At 39.6% G+C, this 26313-nt stretch overlaps 2 protein-coding genes across 5 annotated transcripts in view; one reads left to right on the forward strand and one right to left on the reverse strand.

The window, feature by feature from the left end:
- LSM8 (LSM8 homolog, U6 small nuclear RNA associated) overlaps positions 1 to 26313 on the reverse strand; it is a 765242-nt gene that overhangs the window by 309400 nt on the left and 429529 nt on the right. The window lies entirely within an intron of this gene.
- Positions 5843 to 26313, forward strand: part of CTTNBP2 (cortactin binding protein 2) — a 162020-nt gene continuing 141549 nt past the window's right edge. Inside the window, exons 1-2 of one of the 4 annotated variants that reach the window (XM_050785103.1) lie at positions 5843 to 6013; positions 17666 to 17773. In XM_050785103.1, coding sequence (XP_050641060.1) covers positions 5933 to 6013; positions 17666 to 17773 — 189 coding nt within the window. In that variant the 5' untranslated portion in view covers positions 5843 to 5932. Of the gene's footprint in view, positions 6014 to 6550; positions 7430 to 17665; positions 17774 to 26313 lie in introns of those variants that run through there. The other 3 variants (XM_050785100.1, XM_050785101.1, XM_050785102.1) reach the window with 3 other exon arrangements.

Here is a 26313-nt window from a genome sequence, read left to right on the forward strand (position 1 = left end):
GTTGAGTCTACAGTGAGCCATAGTCACATCCCTGCACTCCAGCCTAGGTAATAGAGCAAGACCTTCTCTTAAGTAAATAAAAATAAAATAAAAACACGAAACTGGCCAGGCGCGGTGGCTCACGCCTGTGATCCCAGCACTTTGGGAGGCTGAGGTGGGCAGATCACCTGAGGTCAGGAGTTCAAGAGCAGTCTGGTCAACATGTGAAACCCTGTCTCTACTAAAAATACAAAAAAATCAGCTGGGCATGGTGGCAGACACTTATAATCCCAGCTACTCATGAGGCTGAGGCAGGAGAATCACTTGAACCTGGGAGGCAGAGGTTGCAGTGAGCTGAGATCGTGCTATTTCATTCCAGCCTGGGCAATGAGAATGGAACTTCGTCTCAAAAAATCCCCACAAAACTATGATTCTGGTTATGTTTTCTTCTATAGTTCTAAAAATGTTTCTGTACAGAAAATAGAACAATGCAATGTGCTATTTGAATATGGGTGCCTTTACCCACTATTCGAAGTCAGGTAATGTTTAGCAGGTTCAGTTCAATTCCTAACCTGCTGCCACCTCAAATTTTAAAGTCTGGGAGTGGGGTTCCCCTCTACCATTCTAATGGCATCTGTGGCCACATTGGGTGAGGATGGAGGGCTGGTCAAGGCAAAAGAGTGTCAAGCAAATGTGTTTTGTGAATCAGATGGCATGGTGTCCTTTGGATGATCAATTATCAGGAGGTGGCGGCTGCAAGCCAACAAAGTGAGGTCCTTAACAGACGTCAAAGGGAGGAAAAAAGTAGTGGTAAAATCCTTCCAAACTGAACTGATTCTTAACAAAGATGCTAATGCTGAAACGGATAGTGAGTGAGGCTGTCATGATGATTATGATAGTAATGACCAGTATGTGGCTATTTATCTTTTGCTATAAGAAAAAAATATTGATTGCATTGCTAGCATAAAACATTTTCAGTAAATTTTTATTTAATTGCCAGAATAAAACATTTGAAGCTGCTTAAACCTTAATTATGATTTGTTAGAAGTATTTTTTCTTATTATTCTACAAGTAATTTCACCTTCCTCAGAATGAAAATAGCAATACCAACGCTTTTTTTCCCTTCCGTTCTTGAATCAAGAAATGAAATAAATTAATCCTTCAAGTCTAGCCATGACATTGTTTTATAAATATTATGAATTAAATTATATTGTATACTTATCGGTTAATTGAACAGCTCCTACTATATATATGTATATATTTTCAAATGATGTCATCACATTTCCAGGTGATTTTTAAATAACCCCAACTAATTTGGATTAATATAAAAAGTCTTGATGGTAAAAAAAAGACAACTGCAAACTATTGCCATCAAGTGAGATTTGAGGAAGGGTAAGGTGAAATTTACATCTCAAAAATTCCAAATGTATTTGAAACTCTATTAATTTGGTATATGACAATTGATTATGATTGTCTAGGACGTGTTAATGTATTGGTTTATTTCACAGTTTGGCACAGGAGAGTTATTCATGTATAGCTTTTCTCCGGCTTTTTGTATCCCAAGTAAATCCTCACTGAGTCAATCATAAATGCCATATGCATATTTATTAAAATCCAAAGACAACATCTTTAGTGTTCTTATTAATTCTTCAAACACTAAATTTCCTTTTGTGTTGAACAGTGCGTATTCCCAAATGAAAGAAAAATCTCAGCTGTAGTTTTACAGCTGGATCCACACTTCTAATCAGAGGAGAAAAGGGCCTGATCTCACAACCTATTTATATAGTTTTTAAACTTTCTAAGAAAAATGAAGCTCCACTGTAATTAATGCCTAATGGTATAAACACCCTGCTTTAATGGTTGCCTAGTAACTATATACTGCAGGCTTGTGAGGTTGCTAAAGATGCTGAATAAAGAGAAATATTCAGGTCCATTTCCAATTCAGGTGGATAAGGGGCAAGAGCGGAACATATTTTTTTGTTGTTGTTAAAATTATTTTTCCATAGCGGTTTTGTACTAAAACATCTTTCTGCACTAAAATTTACTCTTGTAAATGACTTCTGCAGATAAGAGTCCAAACCAACAAGTAATGATTTAAAATGTGAAAACCATGCAAGAGAATGGAACCAACACTACCTCATTGTTTGGTCTTAGCTGGTTTCTGTTCTTAGAGTGACTGCACTGGGGGATGATTTTCTTAATGTGGCTCTAACCTTGCAGTCAAATCTTATATTTGGACATTATTTCAGCAATTGAATGAACAAATACAGTTCCCGGTTAAAGGTAGTATTAAAAGGGCCTGGGAGTGATTGTGATAATTATTTATGTTTCGCTTTGGCTTGCTTCCTACATAGCAGATTTAATTCCCTAATTATGTTTTGCTTTAGCTTAGGTAAAATTAGCTTGCATTCCTTTGGCACACACCAACTGCAGTTGGTGGAGGAGGCCTTCCAAAACCATAGATTGTTGACAAGAGTGGCTAACTATATCAGAATTAAATTTACTGAGTAAAATCCACAAAAAGCTTGAGGCACATGTAGATAATGACAACCTGACTATGAGGGAATGTAGTCAGGTCATAGGAAGACTCGTTTCTGGCAATGGACACTCAGAGCTCATCTGCGGAGTTCCTGATGTCAAGATTTGGGGCTTCCTAGGTTGGTCACCGTGCTGCAGACAGGGACACGCATGGTCTACAATATTTAAATTGTGTAACTATAGGCTTGCGGATACAGTCAGAAATGATTTGCTACTCAGTAATTTTGTCATTTGGCAATACTAAGACATGATGACATATGGTTTGCTCTTTGGAATTAACATAAATGTTGTCATTTGACTGAAATAAAGAATTCTCTTACTCCATGACAGAAACAGTTTTAGACTCTGTGTATATTACTTTATCTTTTCACATGGAAGGAAGCGTCCTGTTTTATTATTATGTATAACTCTCTGGGTTTTTGGTTTAGTGGGCTGGAGCATGTGGTTGACGAAGCCAAGGACATGGTTTAATCAGAAAACCACTTGGCACCCAAACATCTGTCTGCGTTTCTACCTTCAAGAACTCATTTCCCTTGTCATTTCACCCTTAGAGAGTGTACTATAGCTCAGCACAAATACTTCTATTGCAGGGTTCGGAAAATAATTACCCTCAAATTCTTTAGTCAGTGGGTCATCAGCATCATTATTATGATCCAAAAAAAGGATGTAGATAATAGTTTTCTCTATTTGCAATATATTCAGTATTACTCCTTCCATTTTAATGCCAAAAGGAAGTTACTGATTAAGACTCATGATTCATTTTTGTTGTAGGGATTTATTTTCCTTTCGTTTATACTTCTGTCACTCTCCTTTTTTTACCCTGCCTTTCAGTAATTTTCACTGTTGCCCTGGGATATCTTTTATTATTATTATTATTATTATTATTTAGCTGTTTAATGAGGCTTCAAAAGATTTAATTTCTGAAGCCATCAAGTCACTACCCTTTCAGATCTATTTGCTTTGACTGTAATAGAGCCTGCCTTTGTGCAAAGAAAGTCTTAGAAAGAGTTAATTTGCAATAGTAGCAGAGGCTAATTCTCAAGAGGGAATTTAAACATGCAAGTGTCCTCCCGGTGGAGAAGCAGCCCCAGGCCAGGCTACTGGTGAGGAAGTTAACTCCTAGTGTGCCCCGTCTGTGCAGTAGGTGAGATCCTCAGCCAACCTTCAACAGTGCTGGTTTTAAGGTGGAAACAGAAGGCTGTCAATTCTCCTTCCAAGGTCCTGGATTTTGGAGGCTAAAGAATGTGGTGTCCTGTGATTTTTATCACTGTTTTTTATTTGTATTTTTTCCATTTCACAAAAACAAACAAAAAAGGATGGGTAGGGGGGTGGTTGCGGGGGGCGGGGGACAGGGACTGATTTCCTTGTGACATGATCCTGCTTTAATTGTATTTAGGTGAATACAAGCTATTTTTTTCCCAACATTTTTTTTTAATTGGGCTGCATGTACAAAAGGGATTTGCTTCCCAGAGATAGTGTCATTTCATATTTCTCTTAACCCTGAGTAAAATGTATTGCTATTTTTTTTTCCAGAAGTTTGCCAGTTAATTGCTTGGGGAGTATTCAACATCAGAATCAAGAAAATTGATTGCCTTGCAATGTGTGAAAACGCGTTTTGAAAAGAACAAGGAATGCTCTTGGACTTTACATTTTTACTATCAGTTTGGCATCTAACTTTTACCGTCCAATGCTTTTCTTTCATCTTAAAGAAATCTAGTTATTCTAATATTGAGTAGTTTTAGAGAGTATACTTAATAAAGGAAAGTTGTATAATGAATAGGAATGGATATTAAAGGGATACGTGAGGAAGTAACTATCAGAGTCAATAAAAATAAATGAATAAATAAGTACCTGTACTCACAGGATAACCTGGAGATGATTTCTAAGTCTCTGACTTTTAGCCCCAGAGTTCTAGGTAAAGTTCTTTCTTGACCTCTCTTCTTGGAGGGAACTTTTCAGTTTATTAATCAATCCCTTTTAGGGTCTTTGCAGAAAAGATTTTCTCTGCCCTGGTTTGTGTCATATTTGGGTCTACTTTGGAAAGTGGAGCAATTAAAGAGTCAAAATCTGTCATTAGGAGCCTGCCGAAAAAAAAAAAAGAAAGAAAAAAGAAAGAGAAAGAAAGAAAGAAGAGAGAGAGAGAGAGAAAGAAAAAAAAAGCTTTGATCTGTAACCCTTGGACTGAACATTCCAGTCATTCATCTTCCAAAATTTCAAGTGCAGGATTTGGTTGTGGTTTGAGTTTACGTCTTTGAGACACAGCTTGAATGTCTCGATTTGATTTTATGCATTCGACACATTTTTAGGGATCTGGTGATTTCACAAGGGCTGTACCATATGGTCTTGGTGAGGTGATAGATTTTCACATTCTGGAAATTGGCAGCAAAGGGTAGGAACCGAATTAGATGTGGGAAGGGAAAATTAAGAGTTTGGGCCTAATTCACTCATCTCACGAAAAATCTTCTGAGACGTGTAATTCCCATAAAATCTATTTTTACAAAGGTGGCTTTTGTTTGGTTGTTTTTGGTGTATATGTGCACGTGTCCTCACACTACGGAGTAATTTTTTAAAATTGTCTCAGAAGTAGAGGGCATGACATTTAGCTTTTAAAGCTATGACATTTAACACTTCTTGGTGAGTCCTTCAGGAGAGACTTCAGACTTGGGGGGTCATAGGATATAAAACAGCCCACTACACGTTCCCCGAAAAGGAGATTGTATAGAAAGTTAGGAGCTGAGGGGCTGGTGCCTCGTACTAAAAGAAAACAGGACAGACAAATCGTTTTCATCTGAGAATTGTTTTTGGAGAAGGACTAGAGTCAACGATAGAATAAATCAGAGCCAGGTGTGTATATATATTGGGAGGGTAAAAATACCCTGGCGGCAATGAAATTTAAGAAAGAGCAATTTAAGAAGAAAGGGGTGCCCTATGTGATTCCTCGCGGTGGGATAGAGGGAGCTGAAGTGTAGGATTTTCCCTGATCTTTCACAGAATTCAGATTCAGGAGGCCTGACATTTAATCCGGTCTGTGCACGGATTTCTCCGGCTTGGTGGGGGTTCTGCGGAATGCATTGCTCCTCGGGCGCTTTCTCCCTTCACCTCTTCCGTGGTCTTTGATCCCCAGTCCGCGCGCAGGGCCGCAGCGGAGCCAGGTCGTGCGCCCATTTCTCGCACCTCCACGAGCCAGCGGCTGGCCCAGCCGGGCGCGGGGCGCGGGGCGGGACCGAGGCGGGGCGCTGCGGCGCGCAGCGGGTTAAGCGGCGAGGGCGGTGGCGAGGGGCGGAGGGAGTGCGGCGGCTCCCGGCTTCCCGCGCCCGCGTCCCGGACAGCAGTGGGTTAAGCGCCGCCCGCGCGGAGAAGGCTGAGTCCGGAGCCGCGGCTCCGAGCTCGCATTCGGATCCGCTAGAGCAGGAAGATGGCGACGGACGGCGCGAGCTGCGAGCCCGACTTGTCCCGGGCCCCGGAGGACGCGGCGGGGGCCGCGGCGGAGGCGGCGGTAACCGAATTCCTGGGGCGGGCGCGGGGCGAGTGTAGACGCGGGCTGGGGGCGGCGCCGGGGTCCCAGCCGGACCCGGCTCCGCACCCCCGGGGCGTTCCGTAAGCCCGGGACCCTCCGGTGCCCCTTTCTCGGGGTGCCCACACGGCGGAGGCCGGTGGGAGCGGAGCGGCCACCCGGGCTAGGGATCCCTCCTGTCCCTTCCGCGCCCCACGGGAAGCGGCCCCGAGTCGCTCGGTTCTCCCAGCTCCCTGCGTGCGTCCAGTGCGACCCCTATGCTCACTCCCTCCGCTGCGGTCGCTTCTGACCGGGGGCGAAGGCTGGGACGTGTTTCCTGGCGAATTTGACCCCCCATTGTTCACCTCTCGCTGCGCGCGGGGTTGCGAGCGCTTGTCTCAGGGGTGCCTGGTACCGCTCAGCGGACCCGGGAGAGCAGCTTGGGGGAGGTGGGCCATCGCCCAGCAGGTGTGGGGATGCCCATTGTGTGCATCTGTTCCTGTGCCTTCGGGAGGCCCATTGGGAGAGGGCTCTGTCCTGCTGCAGCGCTGCTGCCGCTGAGGCCAGCGCTTTAGGTCCTAGCAGCCTGCTGCCCCATCACTTGGTGGTGGTGATTGGGGTCGGGTGGATGGGTTAGTTCTTCCCAAGGCGATGCCCGGGAGAGGTGGAGGTTCTGCACCTGGTTTCAAGACATTGTTCTTCTCTGGAGTCTAGAAGCTGAATGAGCTACCATTCATGACTGGTCCTTCCTTTCACCCCCCTGAATAACCCCGTGTAGAGACTCGCTGGTGGTTTCCAGCCTCTACCTTGGGGAAGGGCTGGACCCACATTTCCTGGGTAGAAAACGTTCTGAGTGTTTGAGAAGCAGCTTAGCAGGAGCTGCAAGGAGCTGCAGAGAAAGGCAGATCTAGGAGCGCCTCCCACTCTGGCCCGATCTGGTTGCTCCCGCCGAAGGATCGGGGTGGGATGGAGCGAGCGGGGCGTGGACGCCCCCTCTCTTCCTCTCAAGACCTGAGCAGAGTCCGTGCAGGAGCGGGAGAGGGCAGGGCCGGGCGTAAACAGCCGGGGCCGCTTTAACTTCCTCCCACCCTCTGGAGGTAGGGCTTTCTGGAGAGGGAGAGGAGAGATGTGGAGGAAGGTACTTGGGGTGAGAGGAGCTGAGCCTGGGAAGGGAAGGAGAAACCGAGAGGGGGAGGAGGACTGCTGATTTCCACTTGCAAAACTGGCAAGTTTTGATTTGAACTTTTGGGAAAATTGAGTTTCCATTCTTTGCATAGAAAATGAGAACTTTAAGATTTCAAGCGAAACCTGCCCACTTATGTGAATCAGCTCCCCACTGTGGGGCACAGTAAGGAAACTAGCTATTGAGACAAGGCTCTCTGGCAAGTGGAAATGATTTGGTGCCTTCATCCCCAAAAGGTGGGAAGGGGAAGGAAGAGGAAGAAGAAAGAGGGTGTGTGGGGGGGTGTGTGTGTGTGTAGGGGTGTGTGTGTGTGTGTGTAGGGTGTGTGTTTCCTGTTCCCCAGGAAGTTTGAATTTGTTTACTTAATCCACTCAGGATGGGTTTCTATTACCCTCAATATTTTAATCACCTGACAACCCAAACACAAATATCTGACTGATGGTCTGTAGAGCTGATATATCGTTTTGTTTGGTTAGATCGTAAACAGAACCCAGGTCGCCAGGAAGATTTCTGTGTTAACAAGGTCAGTGTTCCCTCTCTTCTGTTTAAAATTTTCAAGTCTGATTTTCGCTGCTGATAGTTGGGGATTTGATAATTTCACCCTTGTTAATGGGCAGAGCCATGGAAAATCTGCGAACATGAACCTTCTTTGCTATTTCCATAGAATCCTTTAGGGTTGCGAGATGCAATAAGGATTCTTCATCTAGTAGTTTAAAAAATAGTAATAATTTCTGACTTTTTACTAAAACTTTGATGATGGCTTCTTATGTAGAATATTGGGCATTTTATTTTACTCCTCCAAATAGTTTTGACTTCATAAGGCATGGTTCTCTCTTATCAGCCTCTTTACCTATAGACTGATTTTAAAGTGAAAGGAAAGCTAGTGTAGAGGAGTGATATGTGTCATCATAATTGCTCCTTAAAAATCAAAGGCGTTTTAATGCACTTTGGGTTCTTGTTGACTGATAACTTAATTTTTATTTTAGTGAACAATTCACTTTGCATTTTGGAGATTTGTTGAATTTCAAGTTGGTTTACATATTGTGATTTTTATGTATACATTTGGCAGTAAGGAGTCAATGGAAGCTCTGAAGCAGTAGGCTATTTTTGAAAGTGAGTGTTTTCAGTAAGCTTTGACTATTTAGATTGTTGCTTAGAGACAAGCTTAATTTATAGTTTTCAGTTTAATATCATTTTTAGTGGAATGTTTTAAATTTAGTTTGTGATCCTCATTCTTAGCTGTTTAAATCCTGAAAGCATCCCAAGTTTAAGGCTGGGTAACAGCTACATTATTCAATAGGATCATATTAATAGTCTTTGCTGTGAACCATGCCGGGAAACCTGGGTTATTTTCAGTGCCCTGGCCAAATGTGATGACTTTTATAGGCCATATTGCTGTTTCTACTCTGAAAATAACTCCTAATGGATAAGGCAGTATGGAAAACAGAAATCTTCATGCTTTTTATTGTCACCAAAGAATTCTGGAGTGAAAGGAAAATGGAGATCTTTTGAGAGCTATATTTGGGAAGCCAACCAACATTCTTGTCATTCTGAGCTTTTCTGGAGCAGCTAATATGCAAAAAGGTATAAAATTTGTTGTCATGGTGACAGTGACAAAGAAAAACTTGGACAGTGATTTAAAATGCACAACAGTGATGTTAAACAAATTAACAGCTGGCAACTTGAAAGTTTTGTTTTCCAGGTGACAGTATTGCATGTAAATGCACTGGAAAGATCTTTCGTAGCCAATTTCACTAAGTGTTTTTTTAAACTAAATTATAGTTATATGGCAGCTATAGAATGTTGAAAGTTTTGTAGCTTAATTTTTAAATAGGAAATAACATAGATTTAACACACATTACTGAACACTTACTGAGATACAGGCATCATGAATGTCATCTTTGCTGTGCTAAAGTAATACATTCCAGTGATAGAAACTGCCATGTGCCAAGGAATCAAATTGGAGATGATGGTGTCATGAGAGGCACAAATGATTTTGCATTAGAAGTTTGGAGAGAGACAGTCATAGAGAGGGTTCCTAGTGGATGGATCTAGAAAATTCCATAGAAGGATGACATTTGAGGTAGGCCTTGAGATTGAAGGAGGATTCGGACCAGCACTGCAGGAAGGAGTGTGTGAATGTGGCCATATCCTAGGGAGACACACGCGAAGGGCTTTCAGCGATGAGCGAAGAGGTTCCCATTCTGGTCGCAGTTATATGGTTCAGAAAAATAGCTTGGAAGTTGAGGAAATTGACTGGAATATTTTTCCAAAGATGAGACTATAACTGTTTCCAGTGTCCTGCATTTCACTCTTTTTTTTTCTTCTTCTTCTTAAATAATAGGTTGTAGATTTCTGTTTGCCCCAGTTTTTGGACTTGATTATTATTGTCGTTGCTGTCTTTGTTATTGTATTTCTCACAGGAACAATTTTGTTTAGAGAACAATTGTCCTCAGTGACTGAATCCATGCCTAGGCTAGATTGCCAGTTGGTTCTATCCTTGTGTGTTTCACATAACTTTATGAGGTGAGAAAATGTTTCACAGCCTTGGTACTTAGACATTTACAAATATCTAATGTTGATCATGTGGGCAGCAAGGCTGTGGCTGGGAGAGAGCAGCCTCCACCTCTGAGGAGAGTTGTGTGAAGCTTGTAAAGGAAAGCAAAGGTGCTTAGCACAATGCCAGGCACATGGTAAGTGCTCCACAAATATTCACTGAATGAACAAAATGAAAGGAAGCTCACCAAGAAGTTGTGTCATAAAACTTAATGTTGAGTGGCTAATTGGAAAACTCACTTTGTGTGTTACCAGCTAGCTTATAGTGAAACTATTGGCCTGTGACTTGTAATAATTAACATTATAGACATTATGGATCTTGATCCAAAAAGATGACCCTAATTCTTATTTGTAAAAATTTTCATCTTAATACTGCCCCTTTCCAAGCTGCTTTTCTTAATGACTTCTTAGATTCGTTATAGAGGTTTTTTAAAAGTTTAATTTGCAACACTATTAGTTTTCTCTTTGGATTCTCTCTTTTCAAAATGATGATTGAGGCTGCACCCCTGCCATCCTGCATCCTTCCAATAATAGAGTCAAGGCCACATCACCCATTGGGGTGTGGAGGAGAGAGAAGATGATTGATAGGGGATTAAGAGAAATGTGGGGAAGTTTGGAAACAGGAAGAGGGAATAAAAGGAAAGATTGGGCAGGAAAAAGGAGGTCAGGCAAGGCTTTAGAATAGTCTGCAATTGCACAGAAATGTGGAAGTGGAATTTCAGCATTGAATGTGCCTAGGAAGGATGGAGCAATATCCCCCAGCTCCATTTACTTTGCCACCGAAGCCTGTCTGAGTATTGCTTTAGAAGGATACTTTATTTGAACACACTTGATTACATTGTTCTCTGTTGGTGCTCCTTTGCAAAGCTTGTATAACGTGGAAAAAGAGATTTGTCTTTTCTCTTGGTAGTTAGGTAAAGAATCAGAGGACAGGTACAAGAGAGGATGATGATATTGATATTGAAAGATTTTTAAAATTTTAATGTTTTAAATAACTTACACAAATAATGAGATCATATTATTAATGCTGTGTACAGTATGATGCCTTCCATATATAAATCCTGATTTTAGAGTAGGGGGAGATACTCTGTTTAAATAAATTGTTAGTAACCAACTAATATGTTGGAGATCATTTTAAAAGGTTATAGTAAAGGTAGTGTAGTCAAGGTAACATTGCTATGTGGAGTGGATACTTGTTTGCAAATGATTTGGTTTTGACATTTTTATATTTCATTGAAAAGACAAGATGGTTCCAAAGGCCTGCCTGTTAATTTGGCCCAGCCTCTTCATTTGAAAATCAGCATGCAGACATTTGCCACCTACAGATAATCAAGACTATTCTTTAATGCATTGTAAGCTTCCTAAAGGATGGTTATTACATCTGAATGTCTGCTTGCCCGTGGAGCTGATCCATGTCCCATGTCGGGCTGATGTATCATCGAAAAACTGAGTTAGAGTGAAAATAGATGTTTGTATTGTTTGAGGTATGGTCCTTTTTTTTCCCCTAAGGAGGAAATAGAGACTGCAGGGAGATCTGAAAGGAGGAAAAGGGAGGTAGCTGGGCTTAATTATCAGAGGCTGTCACCCCTGACTGAGCCACTTTTCTGCCATTCTTTCCAGCTTTCTCTTAGCTAAAATTAGTCACATCCATTACCAGGTTTCCTTCCTGACATTATTTCCTTGTCAGTATTACCTCCTTTCAATACATTGAATTTCTTGTCTTGCATGGAAGACCCCAGACAGTGTGGTTGATTTGAGGTGCATGACCTTGGAGAACTGACACCAAATAGACCCCATGTTCTCTGTGCTATATGTTGTTTTAAAGCAGAACATCAAGCAGCTTCCCTAGTTTAGGTTACTCTAGATGATTTTTGAAACGCTGAGTCAATGATCTAATACAGTTACTTAGTTGCACCTAGACTGGGCTGAAACATTGTATCTTAGTAAGATGGATGTACCTGAGACATCCTTTGCACACTTTGTTTGCATACTGTGTGCAGTACACATTTTATACCCAAAGTGTATATGGTGGGTTGGGGCAGGGGGAGCACGTTGGATAAAATAAGTGAAGAAGTAATATTCTTACTGTCCTGACACATCTAGTAGGGGTGAGAAAATAGAGTTAATAGAGATAATAAGTTTACTATGAGGAAATGCACAAAGCTGGACATGATTAACCGCCAAGTGAAGTAATAGAACAGATTTTAAGACTGAATGGAGAGAACAAGAGATTTCTGGAGTCTGGAAAGGCATTCAGAAGTGGGGTTTGAGCTATGTGCTGAAGAAAGATAGTACCCAGATGAATCAGAGGAGAATCCATTCTCTTAGGAAGAGCAGCATCAGAAGTAGGCAACCCCATCACAAAAATTCTTTCCTCCTTGAAGAGAGAGAAACCAGGAAGATAATCTCAAGGCAAGAAGTAACTTCAGAGATTTGAAAATAGTTTGAGATATTGAGAAGTATGTACTTTTCTTCATGAAAATCCTTATAATTAGCTGAATTCCTAACATAGTGCATGTTCTTGTGTACCTAGAGAGGTGGATTTAATTTTTTGCATGTCGGTGATACAGCCTTTGCATTGTGATGGTGAACTTTCAAGATGATTTCATTGCTTTTACTTCTTGATAGCCCTTATTCATCCCCAAAGCATAAAGCTTGCTTACATACAAAGTTCTAAATGCATTATTATTAGCATGCACTATTAAACTAGGAGGAAAATACATTTCTGTAACTTCTGAGCAAAGAGGCAAAATCAGTTTCCTCAAGTACCTCACAAAGGCTTTTAGACTCAGGAAATGACCTAAATAAATTTCCTCAGTCCAGTAATCCAGTTACCCTGATGGTACTTATGAAATCAGGACATTTAGGGGCTGGAGGAGATTTAAGAGATCACTTACTCCAGCATCCTTATTTTTACTGATGGAAAACCTGAGATTCAAACAGATGAACTGATTTGCCCTACTTTGCTGATTGTTTCCTACCACATCACTCATCACCCCACCTTCCAGTCTGCCTGCTTTCTCCTATGTAAAGCTTACTGATGGAAAATAGGCACAACCTGCTGGATATTAAACTGAAGGAGAGGCTCTTGGTGTTGCTGGGAAGAGCCAGATAAAGTGCCTGAGTTTGTATTTAGTTACCAACATATCCCCCAGCAACCCTGATAGGACGGATGTATTTGAGGAAAGATCTGAGGGGTGTCTCTGCCACCGTGGCTCATAATGTCTCCTGAAGGCATTCTGATAACCAGTCAATGTTGGTTGGTTCCACTAATTCTAAAACGATATGGGTAAGACTTTTCTATTAATATTTAGCCGTGTCTACTGAATTCCCCACATAAACCTAGTGTTTTAGATTTGGGGAGGGGCAAACTTGGTATTGGCCTGTGTTCAATTCTGGAAATTCAAGATGGCTTGATTCAGCCAGGGTCTGTTTTGTCTATTCTGTCTCTTTCTCTCTCTCTCAGCCTGTATGAGAAAAAATCCTCAAGAATGCTCTCCCCACACTTGCCCCAAGTAATTCAGAGCTGTTCAAAACTACAGTGTTGAACAGTTGAGTTTGGGATTATTTCTCCTTTCTAATTTATACATAATATATCATATATATATATTATATATAATTATATGAGTATAATTTTAAATTTTAAATAAATTATAATAAATTATAATATACAATAGATTAACATACAATAAATTAATATATGTGACTTATATCCCAAACATCACATACTTTGTATTTGATGACCAGATTCTGGATTGGTTGAAGCTGCCATGTCAGATTTTTAAAACCAGGTGTTAAGTGTTTTTTCTGGAATGCTTTTCCTGGCAAATGTAACAGGCGGAAGAGTGACCTGTGGAGTTGAAATCTGTGTTTTTGTTTTGTTTTGTTTTTTCTTCTTTGGAGATGGAGTCTTGTTCTGTCATCAGGCTGGAGTGGCACAATCTCTGCTCACTGCAACCTCTGCCTCCTGGGTTCAAACAATTCTCCCACCTCAGCCTCCAGGGTAGCTGGGACTACAGATGCACGCTGCCACGCCTGGCTAATTTTTAATTTTTAATTTTTTTTTTTTTAATTTCAGTAGAGATGGGGTTTCACCGTGTTGCCCAGGCTGTTCTTGAACTCCTGAGCTCAGGCAATCCGCCGGCCTTGGCCTCCCAAAGTGCTAGGATTACAGGCGTGAGCCACCGTGCCTGGCACAGATCTGGTTTTATTTTGTTTTTAGCTTCTTTTCATCACTAAAAAATAAGAACTGGATTTTTCTTTTTTAATTGGCAAAGGCAAGTTCAATAGTAAACCTCGGTCTGTGAACATGTCTGCTCTAGTTATTTTCTGGGGGGAGATGGGGATTTGGGAGTCATGTTTTCATGAGTGCCATGACAGAGACCTTAATTTTTTGTGTGAGTGGCAGCATTTGGATCTGTCCTGTCTTCTATCCAATTTGAAAATTAGATTATCAGTGCAGTCTTTTATAAACATATGACTTAATTCGTTTGGCTCTTAAACCAAGAAACTTTAATATTTTTTCTATAAGTACTTTTGTACCATATGCATCTAACATGCCACTTCATTCATATATATGTGTGTATATATATATATTCTAACAAAAATACAGTTTTTTTGTTAGAATTTTTGCTTCTGAGGTTATTTTTCTAAAAATACTAAAGTGCTTTATATTTATTTATAAAATACTTGGAGTCTTAAGATCTCCAGCATCTTTTCATGCACAGTACTTTGTTTTTACCTTGTTTTGCCAGAATAGAGTGGAAATGAAAGGTGTTGACGATTTGAAAATATTATTACAATATTTGCACTATGAAAGGCCAGGAATTAGTAGAGAAATTTTACTATGACTAGTAGCGGAGAAATGGGGGTGGAGACAGAGAGAGAAGACAGACAAGCAGACAGATGCACTGTATGTTTCAAACAGTACATCACTTCATACGTTGTGATGGGAGACAGATTTATTTTTTAACATTCTGTGTGACATAATCTATGGTTTAGCAAGAACCCTTGTACCAATGTTTTTTATTTTAATGAATTTCCCTCTTTATTGATGGTCGCGTATAGAAAAACAGAAGTTTTGGCTGTAGGTCACATGTGTTGCTGCTGCTGATGGAAGCGGGGCAGGCTCTCCTGACTCTAATATGAATCAGGATCTTGGCAATGTCTTTCATAATTTATTAGTTTTTAAAATGGAGCACTTTGCTTATAAAGCTTTGGAGAAGCAGGACAATAAAATATACAATTAATTAAAATCTTTAGAGCAACCAGCAGCATCATTAATAAAACATTACCCTCTAAAGCACATAAGAATTGCAGCTTACTCTCCCATCTCAGTGGGAAAAACCAGGATAAAAGAGCCTGTCTTTCATCATAGCCAATAAACTGAGTTTATTGGACTTGGGCTGGTAGATTTTCAAAGAAATAGGCTCCTGGCCAATACCCTACTCCTCTCTACATGAAACATCTGGGTTAATAATAACAACCTCCTGCCTTCATTTGGCACTTACTTCATTGATATGTTCTTGTTTAATCCTCACAAGAATGCAGGGTAGATGTTAGGATTTCCATTATACAGATGAGAAAACAGAGGATGGCATGAGTTATAGAAGTGCTCCTCAGCATGTAGTCTGTGGACCAGCAACATCAGCAGGAGCTTGTTAGAGGGGCACATTCACAGCCCCACCTCAGACTCACTGAATCACAATCTCCAGGGGTGGAGCACCGCAGCCTGTTTTTTCACAAGGTCTTAAGGTGATTCTTATGCATGCCAAAGTTTGAGAACAATTGGTTTATAAGACTTTATGGACACTACTGTGTAGTGGGAGCAGAGATTGGGACTTGGTACATTGGATTTTACTATTCATAGGGAGCATCTCTAAGAAATCTTTGAAGTAGGAATCCCTGAGAACTATACATGATTTATGCTTGCTATAGGTTTTCCTCTTCTCTTTATCCTTAGCCCTTACCTTTCCAAATAACTTCTCTGTCTAGTGTGTATGCAAAAAGAAATAATTTTAAGAGAGAGATCCTTTTAAAATCTTTCTTGAGAGAACCCCCTAGCTCTAGTCTCTTTCCCCTTTGTACCATCATATCTCTTTCCAGAAGATTCTTTTGAAACTTAAATGTTACCGTTCTGGTCATGCCTGTTTGAAAGCCTCTGAAATCATTTATTGTCTTTACTATGTATACTTTTGTGTCTTCACAGAAATAGCCCAGTGTTTATGTTGGCTGATTGATAGGATGGTACCATTTTTATCTCATCTCAAAGAGCTTATTCTAGAATGTTGGTGCCATGCTGGTAAAGTGTGAAGATAAGTCATGGCATTTGGTCATGTATCCTCGTTTTACCATTTACTGGTTGCATGCTCTGCATATATTATCTGACTTTTCTGAGTTTCAATTTTAAAAATGGAGATGGCAATATGGTGTAAATTAGTCAATTCTTTGAGACTACTTTGGAAGCCATTGGGTGCTATGCAAGTGTGAAGTAATATTCTGGCATGTTTTGAACAATGGCTTCTGAGGGTGAGTGTACAGACAGATTTGGGGATAAATGTTGTGTTACCCTTCTCTATGATGGTGACTGGGCTTGTCAAATGAGTCTGTGTACAGAAGGGAGGAGCAGAGTGTGCCCGGTGGAAGGAGCTCAGGCTTTGGACTCACCCAGGCTGACTGTGAACTCACTCTCAGCTTTATCTCTAAAATGAATGCCGGAGAACCTACTTGTAAAAGTTGCTGTGAGGAAGGAGGTTGGAGTGGAAGACAAAAGAATCGAGAGTCAGTGGTATACCTATGAAATTTAAAGCCTTAAGAGGTTGGATGCAGTCGCTCAGGAAAGAAATCTACTAGAGAAGACAAAAGGGCTGGAAGAACCTTGTGTGAGAAATTATGACCCCCTCCCTTCCCCCCACCTCCCCCCCACACACACCTAGGGCCCTGGTGCTGACTTCAAGCTGTAGCTAGGTCCCTGGAAGTCTCACTTATTCCAGTCTCAGCTCCCTCCCAGGCCTGCCAAGAAGCTACAGAGGCGTTCATAAGAAGGCACTTTGATAACCAAACAGCAGGGGTTCCAAACTCACCGGACTTTGTCCGCCCAGATGACCACATATGAGTGACAGTCCTGGTTTCTTAAAAGTGTGTGTGCCTGTACTCTGTGTGTGTGTGTGTGTGTGTATGTGTTGGTGGGGGAGGGTTGGCAACATGAGGAATGTGTTCCTTCTAAAGGGGCAGCTATTTCCTGGCTCTGTGCATTATTGCCATGAGGAAATATGAATCTGGAGTTACCCAGTCATCTGACATTTGAAGACAAGCCAGGGATCTGGATTTTTTGGTGACATCTTAAGATTTTTTAAATGTTGGCTAAATGAAAAACAACAACGACGACAAACCCACTTTGTGACCCAAGTAACACACATCTGTAGGCCAGATTTGGCTGCCAGCTGGTGGCCTCTGCTGCAGAGTGTGTAAACATGACCTATTATTATTGGATGTTCTGGAATTTATAAAAACCTCCCAGGAGTCTTTATGTTGGGGCCCTTCTAGGAATACATCCATGCTTTCTTTGCTTCTCTTGAAACTCCCCTACTCCCCCAAGATATACCAGACATGTTTTGCTTCAGACTCCAGGGACTTTAAATTTGTGCTGTGTGATTTGGAGAGATTTTGAGTCTGGGTGTGCAGGCAGGCTGGGGAACTATAGCTCCTTGGAGAGGAGAGTTGAGAGACTGGCGTTATAGTTTTTACCTCTCCTCCTAGAAGGTCATGGCATAGATTGTCTGCTGCAAATAGTACCCCAGTGCCTCTTGGATCTGCTGAGCCACTGGGATAAAAATGATCCATTGCATAACTCTTAGGATGTGTGTGTCTTCCTTAGGAAAAGATTTTTCATTGCCTTGTTTTTTTATGTGTTACAGAAAAAAGAGTTTGACGTGGATACTCTCAGTAAATCCGAGCTGCGGATGCTCCTCAGCGTGATGGAAGGGGAGCTGGAGGCCAGAGACCTCGTCATCGAGGCCCTGCGGGTAAGAACGACACAGGACTGGGTCTCCATGCTGGGTCATCTGCTTTTTTCAAAGAGCCATTGGCAAACCTTCTTTTTCTTAATTTTTGAATCAAGTAGATATAAAATGTTACATCAGGTCAAAATGTGCTCTTCACCCCAAGCACTAACCCATAACCTTTATAAGCCCAAACAAACACTGAAGTCAGATGGTCATTGAAATGCTGGGAGCTGAGAGTAGACTGTGTAATGTGGGAAACTTGAGGAGTCAGCTGTACTCGTTCAGAAATCCTTTTATGTTTCACATGTTTATTTGGTTAGAAACACGCATTTTCAGAAAATTGCTGATTTGGTATCCTACATGTATGTGAGGGCAGTGAGGAAAAGTTGAGGTTTATAAAAAAAGATTGCTGGTAATATATATTTTTTCTTCCTATAAAAATTATTATTTTATTTTTAGAAACTCATGAGTTAAAAAGTAAATGTTTATCCATACCTTCAAAGTGTTAATTTTTTTGATCTTTCAGTAATTTTGAAATATTTCTGTAATTGCTTACAAAGAATTTATTACTTAAATGCCTCAATAAAATTTTCTTTTTGAAAAAACAATGGTTATTAGACTTTCTTGATGCAGTTTTCCAATTGAATGTTCTGGATCTTGCTTTTGTTTTGGTATGTAGATCAAACAGAATTTGGTGCTTGTTTTTGTCCCTCTTTTCTGTTTAATAGTTTGTATGTAATTAGTTATCTTTTTGGCTCTTGGTCATTTGACCAAGAAGGCTATATTTATTAGGTATGGGTTTATCTTATTTCACCAGGGAATTGTTTCCCCAAACATTGTCTTGGTAAGTTTAATTTCATGTACGTATGAAAATCTGTGGAATGTTAACACATCGTTGCCTGTGACAGGAGCTTATATGGTAGAGGAGAGAGGTGGTAGTGCTGGATGGTCAGACATAATAATGGAAAAGGTAGACATGGGGAGAACTCAGTTGTGTGGGAAGAAGAGATAGCTCCTGAAGTCGTGTCTTCAATGTATTTTCATAAACCAGAAGTTGGCATAGCAGATGTAATGATTATCCCTCAATTTGATTGCAGGAACAAATTGCCACAGAAAAATGGTAGTATAGTTGTACTGTCGGCAAGCCAATATTGAGTTGAAGGTGTTGCCTTTTGAATGACAAGTGCTTCTAAGTAGACATTTGCAGTTTGGTTATGTTCATCCTGTTCCACATTTAGAACATCTTGTTACTGGCAGATGTATATTTTCCTGAATGAAATTTTTGGGAGAGATGCTGAGGCAGCATATAACTAACATATGTGCCCCTTAGCCCAAGGACAGAACAAGGGCATAGTCAGCTGCTGAGGCCAGTAGTATAGCCTCTTGTGGTCAGATAGAAGTGAAGGGCTCCAACTGTGCCTTAGATATTTTTTTTTTTTTTTGGTCCTGTGTTAACCTGTTAAAGGCATCAGCACTATGGAATTCCCCACTAACATCAATGTTTGAACGTTTAATGAAGTCGGTGTTTTTATGTATCACCTTAGCGACCACAGGTATTTCTCTTTTTAATTTAATTGCAATACTTGGAAATGTTGAAATGTAAGAGTAGAGGTAAAAGCTTGCTAATAATCAGCACTTGCTGAGTGGACATTTTTCACAGAATCAAGAAATGTTAGAATTACGAGGAGCCTTAGATGATGTCGTAGGTCAGTGTTTTGCCTCCCTATCAGATGTGATGTCTCCTTTTCATAAAATATTTTATCACCTTCTTACTATCCTGCAATGAAATTTGTGGAGAATTGCATGTATAAGTAGGTTCTGTTAAAACCAGTACAAAGATAACAGGAAAATAGTTAAAATAAAATATGATATGCTCAATATATAAATGCTCAGACATGACTGTACTGAAAGACATGATAAAACAAACACGTGGCTATTTGAACCTATTCATGGCATTGACGTGAATATAATAGTTGCAAAAGAATCCTGATCCCATCCTGCTATGTTGTTTACTCTGAGTCAGCAGATTTGTGGTGGGCGAGGTGATTTTCTGAAATGGTGAATGACTTAGTAAAGTGGCAAACAAAAGCACACACATACACAGGAGTTGAATCCCTGGAAAATTCAGTTTGTTAAAAATTAAATTGACTTGTTTAATAAGTAGAAAGGAGTTACTCTCTAACCTGGTCATCTAGAAGGTTCAAGTGAAAGGAATGAACAGAGAAATATTTGAACGTGACAGAGAACACAGCACAGTTCCTTTAATGTGTGGAAAGGAACCACATCTTTGCCGTGCCTCCCCTAAGTGCCCATCACTGCGAAAATAAAAAATGCTAGTCTGTTTCCAAAACACATCCTAGGGTACTGCTCCTGTGGAGAACCACTGGCCAAGACCAGTCTCCTTTGTGTATAGATAAAATCAAACAGAAAAGCCTGGAGACTTCTGACTTATCGAAGGCCACAGATATGGCATGCATAAGAGCTTCCAGTTCATTTTCACACAGCCTCCCACGTGGAACGCGGTGTATATGGAGAATCTTAAAGCTTTTTTGGTTTAAAATTCAGAATTGTGATTTCTCTATTTGGATGATTGTTTTTTTTTACAATAGGTAATAATGTCATCTTCACATACCTGTGGTAGCCATCATAGACTCACCATGGTGATGTACTAATTGAATGTTCCCTGGGACATTCACGGTCCCAGTGTGTCATCTGTTTGCCTTTTCCTGTAGTGGTGGAATGTAGCTGAGTGACTAATGCCCCAGAAAGAAATTGGGAAGGAGAGAGGCTGTGAAAGTGTCATTTTAATTTTGTTTTACATTATGAGATCAATTTATTCCGAAATCAAGAATCAAAATCTCCTCACTCGGTAATCAGTGTGCTGCTATTCAACTGTGAAGGAAGTGCATCCTGGTTTTTTTTTTCAGCCAAAATTAATATTCCTCTGAAAATAGTAAATAGTTTTGAATTTAATATATAAATTATAAAGATACCTAGTTTGTACACTGAACTTTATTACATTTAGAAATGATTTTGTTGTGAGACGTTCAAATTCTTTAGAATTTTAAATCTTTAAACATATATTTCAGATGAAGCTATTTTACTTTTTTAATTATGCTATCTTGATGCTTTGATTTCAAGTTATTAAAAATTGCATATATCATTGAATTAGTGGCAACGGACTTTTCAAAACAATCCATAAATATAATTTGGAATGGGGAAGATGTTAAGAGATTGCAATATATGTCTTGGTACCTTTGCTATTTTCATATATTTAAGGTATAGATACTTCCTAGTATAAAAAGTGCATGACAGTAGTGAAGACATTAATTTTTTAAAAGAGCGATATTGATGGAAAAATCTGAATTGCATAAAGCTGATTAACCGAAGTATATTTTAATTGATTCTCATGGGAAATATTTAGTTTGTCAACAATTCCTCCATATTCACATAGAGTAGGAATAAATCTTTGAACAAATAGATACATTCAGATAAAGCCCAAAGAAAAATACTTTGTAGTTTAATAAAGAATGTGCCCAAAGAGAAGCAGCCGCATTTTCTGAATACCAAGATAGGCACAGAAGCTTTTGAATTAAATTTAATTGACTATTCAAAATCTGAGTACACAATTCATACAGAAATCCGTGATTCAAGTTTGTTTACTTTGTGGAGTCGTCTGGCCTTTGTTTCTTTTTTCCTCTTGCTACTGGTATTCTTACAGGTATCTTAGTCAAAGAGAGACAAAGTCAAGATGATGAAAATGCTATAACTAGATGAAAATGCTATAACTATAAAATTTTAAAAGTCAAAATTATGTGCTTAAGCCTACATTTTACAGGGCCCAGCCTGCTATCATTAGCATGAGTTTACATAAATATCATTTAAACAATGAATTCCTTTGGCAATTATCTTCAGATTTTTTCTGTGCCTGTTTCCTTTTAGATTGGATAACTGAGATTGACTATAATAAACCCATGGCAGTTCTTCCTCCTAATATTCATATAAAGTAACTATATAATCTAGACTTTCAATTATTATTTGCATTGTCATGTTTAAAAATTATCCAGTTTAACATTTCTTCAGATAGAATGCATTTATCACCCCAGTAACACAGGACACTCAGTTATAGAATTGCCTTGTACAAGTGGCTGTAAGAAAGAGACTCAACATACAGTAGATTAAATAAGGTCATTTCTCTCACATGACAATCTGGAGGTGAGTGATCCCAGCTGGAGAGTCAGCTCCATGCCAAGTGGTCATTCAACAACCCAGGTTATTTTTGTTTTACAACTCTTATTAGGGAGTTAACCTCATCAGCGTGCTTGAAACAGGATCAGTGCCAGCTCTGCATCCCAATATATGGTAAGGGGGAAAGATGGGAAATGAAGGGCAAGCAATTCCTCTAAGTATGGTCTTTCTTCTGCAGAGTGCACACAGTATATCGGTGAGGCCTTTCATAGACATGCAGCTTTTCGTAGTTGCATAGGAGCCTGGAAAATGACCATGGCTAGCTGGCTACACTGTAGTACTATGGAAGATGGGAGGACTTGGGAAAACATTAACAACCTGCCGAAGTCCAAGAGGGAGGGGTCCTATCCTGATTTCAATATTATCTTTCAAAATATCCTGGGCTAAGATATAGGAAGTTAGATCTTTCTCTCCTTCCTTCCTTCCTTCCTCAATAAGGATTTGATGAGTACCTACTGTGTAGCAGGCATAAAAATAAACTTTGAAGTACATATAAGTGAAGATGTATTATGCCAAAATTGTAGCTGTTTAGAAAATTGTATTTCTTGACTTTACATATTTAAAATTAGTGTTCTGGGTAATGCCATCTAGGCCTAGGTTTTACTTTTCTCAGACCGTGACTCAGTATATTGAGTTTGCCTAGAACGATCTTCCTTTTCAAAAACTTGGCTGTTCATGGGGTTCAAAATTAAAAATAAAATTTAAAGCTCTTAAGTAATTTTGCTTTAAAGCAGATTTTCTCAACCTCAGCACTGTTGATATTTGGGAACATTTTATTTTTTGCTGTTTATGGGGAGCTGTCCTGTACATGTAAGATATTTAGCGACATCCTTGGTCTCTACCCACTAGATGCCAGTAGCAACTGTTCAGCTGTGACAACAGGGTCTCTCCATGGGGGACCACATTGCTGCTGCTTGGGAAACGCTGCTTTAAGGAGGTAATGCTAGTCAAGGAAGGACTATTTTTAAAACTGATTTTGCTAAAATTGGCCAGGCGCGGCAACTCACACCTATGATCCCAGCACTTTGGGAGGCTGAGGCAGGCAGATCACTTGAGGTCAGGAGTTCAAGACCAGCCTGGCCAATGTGGTGAAACTCTGTCTCTCTACTAAAAATACAAATATTAGCCAGGCATGGTGGCAGGCAAATTTGGGATGAGGTCCCTGTATTTATGGCTATTAATGCAAACAGTCCACCTGCGATGATAGCTTGTTGACCCCCATCCTCTCTATAGAACTGAGCCCACCCACGTGCAACAGTGAGCCCTTGCCTTGGGACAGGCAGATTTAATTTGCCAGTGATTATAAGATGTATCTCAGGCTGGGCTCGGTGGCTCACGCCTGCAATCCCAGCACTTTGGGGAGCTGAAGCAGGTGGATCACTTGAGGTCAGGAGTTCGAGACCAGCCTGGTCAACATAGTGAAACCCTATCTGTACTAAAAGTACAAAAATTAGCCAGGTGTGGTAGTACACACCTGTAATCCCAGTTACTTGAGAGGCCGTGGCAGGAGAATTGCCTGAACCCAGGAGGCGGAGGTTGCAGTGAGCCAAGAGCAAGCCACTGCATTCCAGCCTGGGTGACAGAGCGAGACCCCATCTCAAAAAAAAAAAAAAAAAAAAAAAAAAGAAAAGAAAAAGTCTATTTTTGCTAAAAATAAATGTAAAAACTCTATTCAAATATGTTGCATAATGATACAATGATTTTCTTGAAAAAGTATGCCTTTAAACTAAAAGTATTCTGAAAATGCCCATTTTAACAACTTCAGGACACTTTCAAAATGTATTACATATTTTACTATTTAAAATTGAATTACAGTTCCTTATGCAGAAATTAAATACCGTAGTTTTCAAATTAAAAAAGCCTTTATAGTTGTATGGTTCAGTGCTAGAATCTTGACATAGAACAAAGACAATCACTTTACATAAAATAATGGTACCACTCTAGTTTTAAAAATAGCTACAGAGTATGCTACAGAGTATTGTGAATGTTTTCCTCATATGACATGTCTGCTAAATCCTGATAAAAGAATAACAATCTGGCTTTTTATTGGTTTCAGCTAAGTAAAACATGCAGTCTTTTGTATTTCAAAATTCTCCTGTGAATGCAGGCATTTGATAGACCAAAACATACCCTTTTTGTGCTGTTCATTATAATGAATGAATGAATTAATTTGCTGAGCAGAGCTGAATTTATGAAAACATAAATTAATTTAAGTTTCCTTTCCTGTCTGTTGAGATAACACTTTTGTGCCATGCTAGAGAAAGGAAGAAGGGTGTTGACCAGATTTCGTATTGTTTCTGCTAGCAAATCAGTTTTCAGAAAGAAGAAATAGCTGATGAATTTTAAGTAGCATTGTATTTGTTCCAGCAGGACAAACACTGAAATGAGCAACTTTGATTCTTTACTTCTGGTCAGTTTTTTCTCTGATAAATATTTACCATTAGTAACAAACAAACAAAATATAGAATACCATGCAAAACGTTGCTTTTCCATATATTAGAAAATTTAGGTGATGAGGTCGTGAAAGCAAAATGTTTATGATCACCATTTCTAGCCCATATAATAAGCAACTGAAGTAACTGTGTAGCATCTGCCTGCTGATTATTAATAAGTTATCAAGATACATGTAAGGAGCACAAACTAAAGATGAGGCTTTTCCCAGATCAATCTCCCACATACCATTTGATCTGTTCTGGTGCAGGATAGAATCAGGGTTACAAATAGGATGAAACAAGGAATATATTTTTGTACACTTTGAACATGATCACAATTGTGGGGACTGTCAGTCTAATTAGCAATTCATTTTTAGAATTCCATGTGATCTGAAAATACAAGATATTCCTTTGAGGCATTCTGGTTACATTTTAGCCACCTCGTCCTGACACTTAGTGGCTAAGCTACAAGTCATGGGTTTTTGCAGAAATTTCTTTTGCCACCTTTATGCTGAATTCTATGTTTTGATTATAAGAGGAAACAAGGTTCTAAAGCAGTATGCTCATACAGTGTGCAACATGGTCTTTAGTATGTAAATTTTTGAATTTTGTGTGGCATTATTTTCAATTTTGCATAAATAATTCTGTTTGCAACCACCTCTTCACAACCAGTTAAAAGTAAACAAAAAAATGAAAAAAGAAGAGGGTGGTTTTAACATTTTAAACTAAAACAATTTCTTTTCTACAGCCACCTTCATCCATCCCATGATGGTGGGTTAGGCAGTAAACAAGCCAAAATCAAGACAAGGGTAATTCCATTTGGCTCATGCTTTGCGGGAATCCTGAGGTTAACTGCTGTTTACAACAAGCTAGAGTTTTAGCAGGGGGTGGAGATGGAATGGGGCTTAATATTGTTAGGTTTTGGTTATATGTCAGGCACTTCATAGGCATTATTTCTTATCCCTATGAAATCTCTTGAGATCAGTGATAGTACCCCTACTTTAGGAACAGAGAAAGTAAAGCTAATAGGATATTTGCCATTTTCTGTCTGACTCCTAACCTTAGCCCTCACCATGTCTCTCCCCCAAAGGCAACATTAATGAAACTAAGCATTCTCCTAGAGCTGAAAGTTGTCATTTATGGATTCTTTAATTGCTATGAAGTCTCAGACCATTTCTACACACCTGTAATCAATTGTAAATTTCAAAAGCTGCGCAGAAATTGAAGCTACAAAGAAATTGTTAGTGTTCTATGTTTAATCATTCATTTGCTCTTCCCTTGCGATTGAGCACAGGTAATTATAAACAGAAGTAAAGCCTTGAAGGTTTCTAAGATCCTTTTGAATGGCAAGAATGATAATGTAGAAGAACATCATTGGTTTTTAATGTGTCCTTCTTATTAATTATCATACTAAAAGCTTGTACTTTTCTGTAATTGGGATATGATTCTGTCATCCTCTGGATGACAGGGAACATGCTGGTGCATGTGAGAATGCCGCATGACCTGAGTTTAGGGAAGTGATGGAGATTTCTGAAATACACGAGGACACAATTACTGAGGAACTGCTCTTTCCACCCTGACCATCTTTGCATATTTCAGTCGTTAAGTCTGTCTCTTATAGTTGCATTTTGTTTTTAAATTTGTACATCTTTTAGTTTTCATATTTGATCTTGTTTTTTTTTGTTTTGTTTTTGTTTTGCATCTGCAAAACATCAGCAGGTAGTAAATTGAGTCCTTAAATAGAAATTTGGTTTGGTTTCCATGAAAGGCTGTTGTATGGATTTCCTTGATATTATAAAATTCTTTATTTTTTCCAATCAATAAAAGTTGAAGTGAATTTGTGAGGGTAGATTATGTAAGCCAGGGTCATGATAGAGGCAC

Source organism: Macaca thibetana, chromosome 3 (genome assembly GCF_024542745.1).
Source record: "Macaca thibetana thibetana isolate TM-01 chromosome 3, ASM2454274v1, whole genome shotgun sequence".
Lineage (NCBI taxonomy): Eukaryota > Metazoa > Chordata > Mammalia > Primates > Cercopithecidae > Macaca > Macaca thibetana.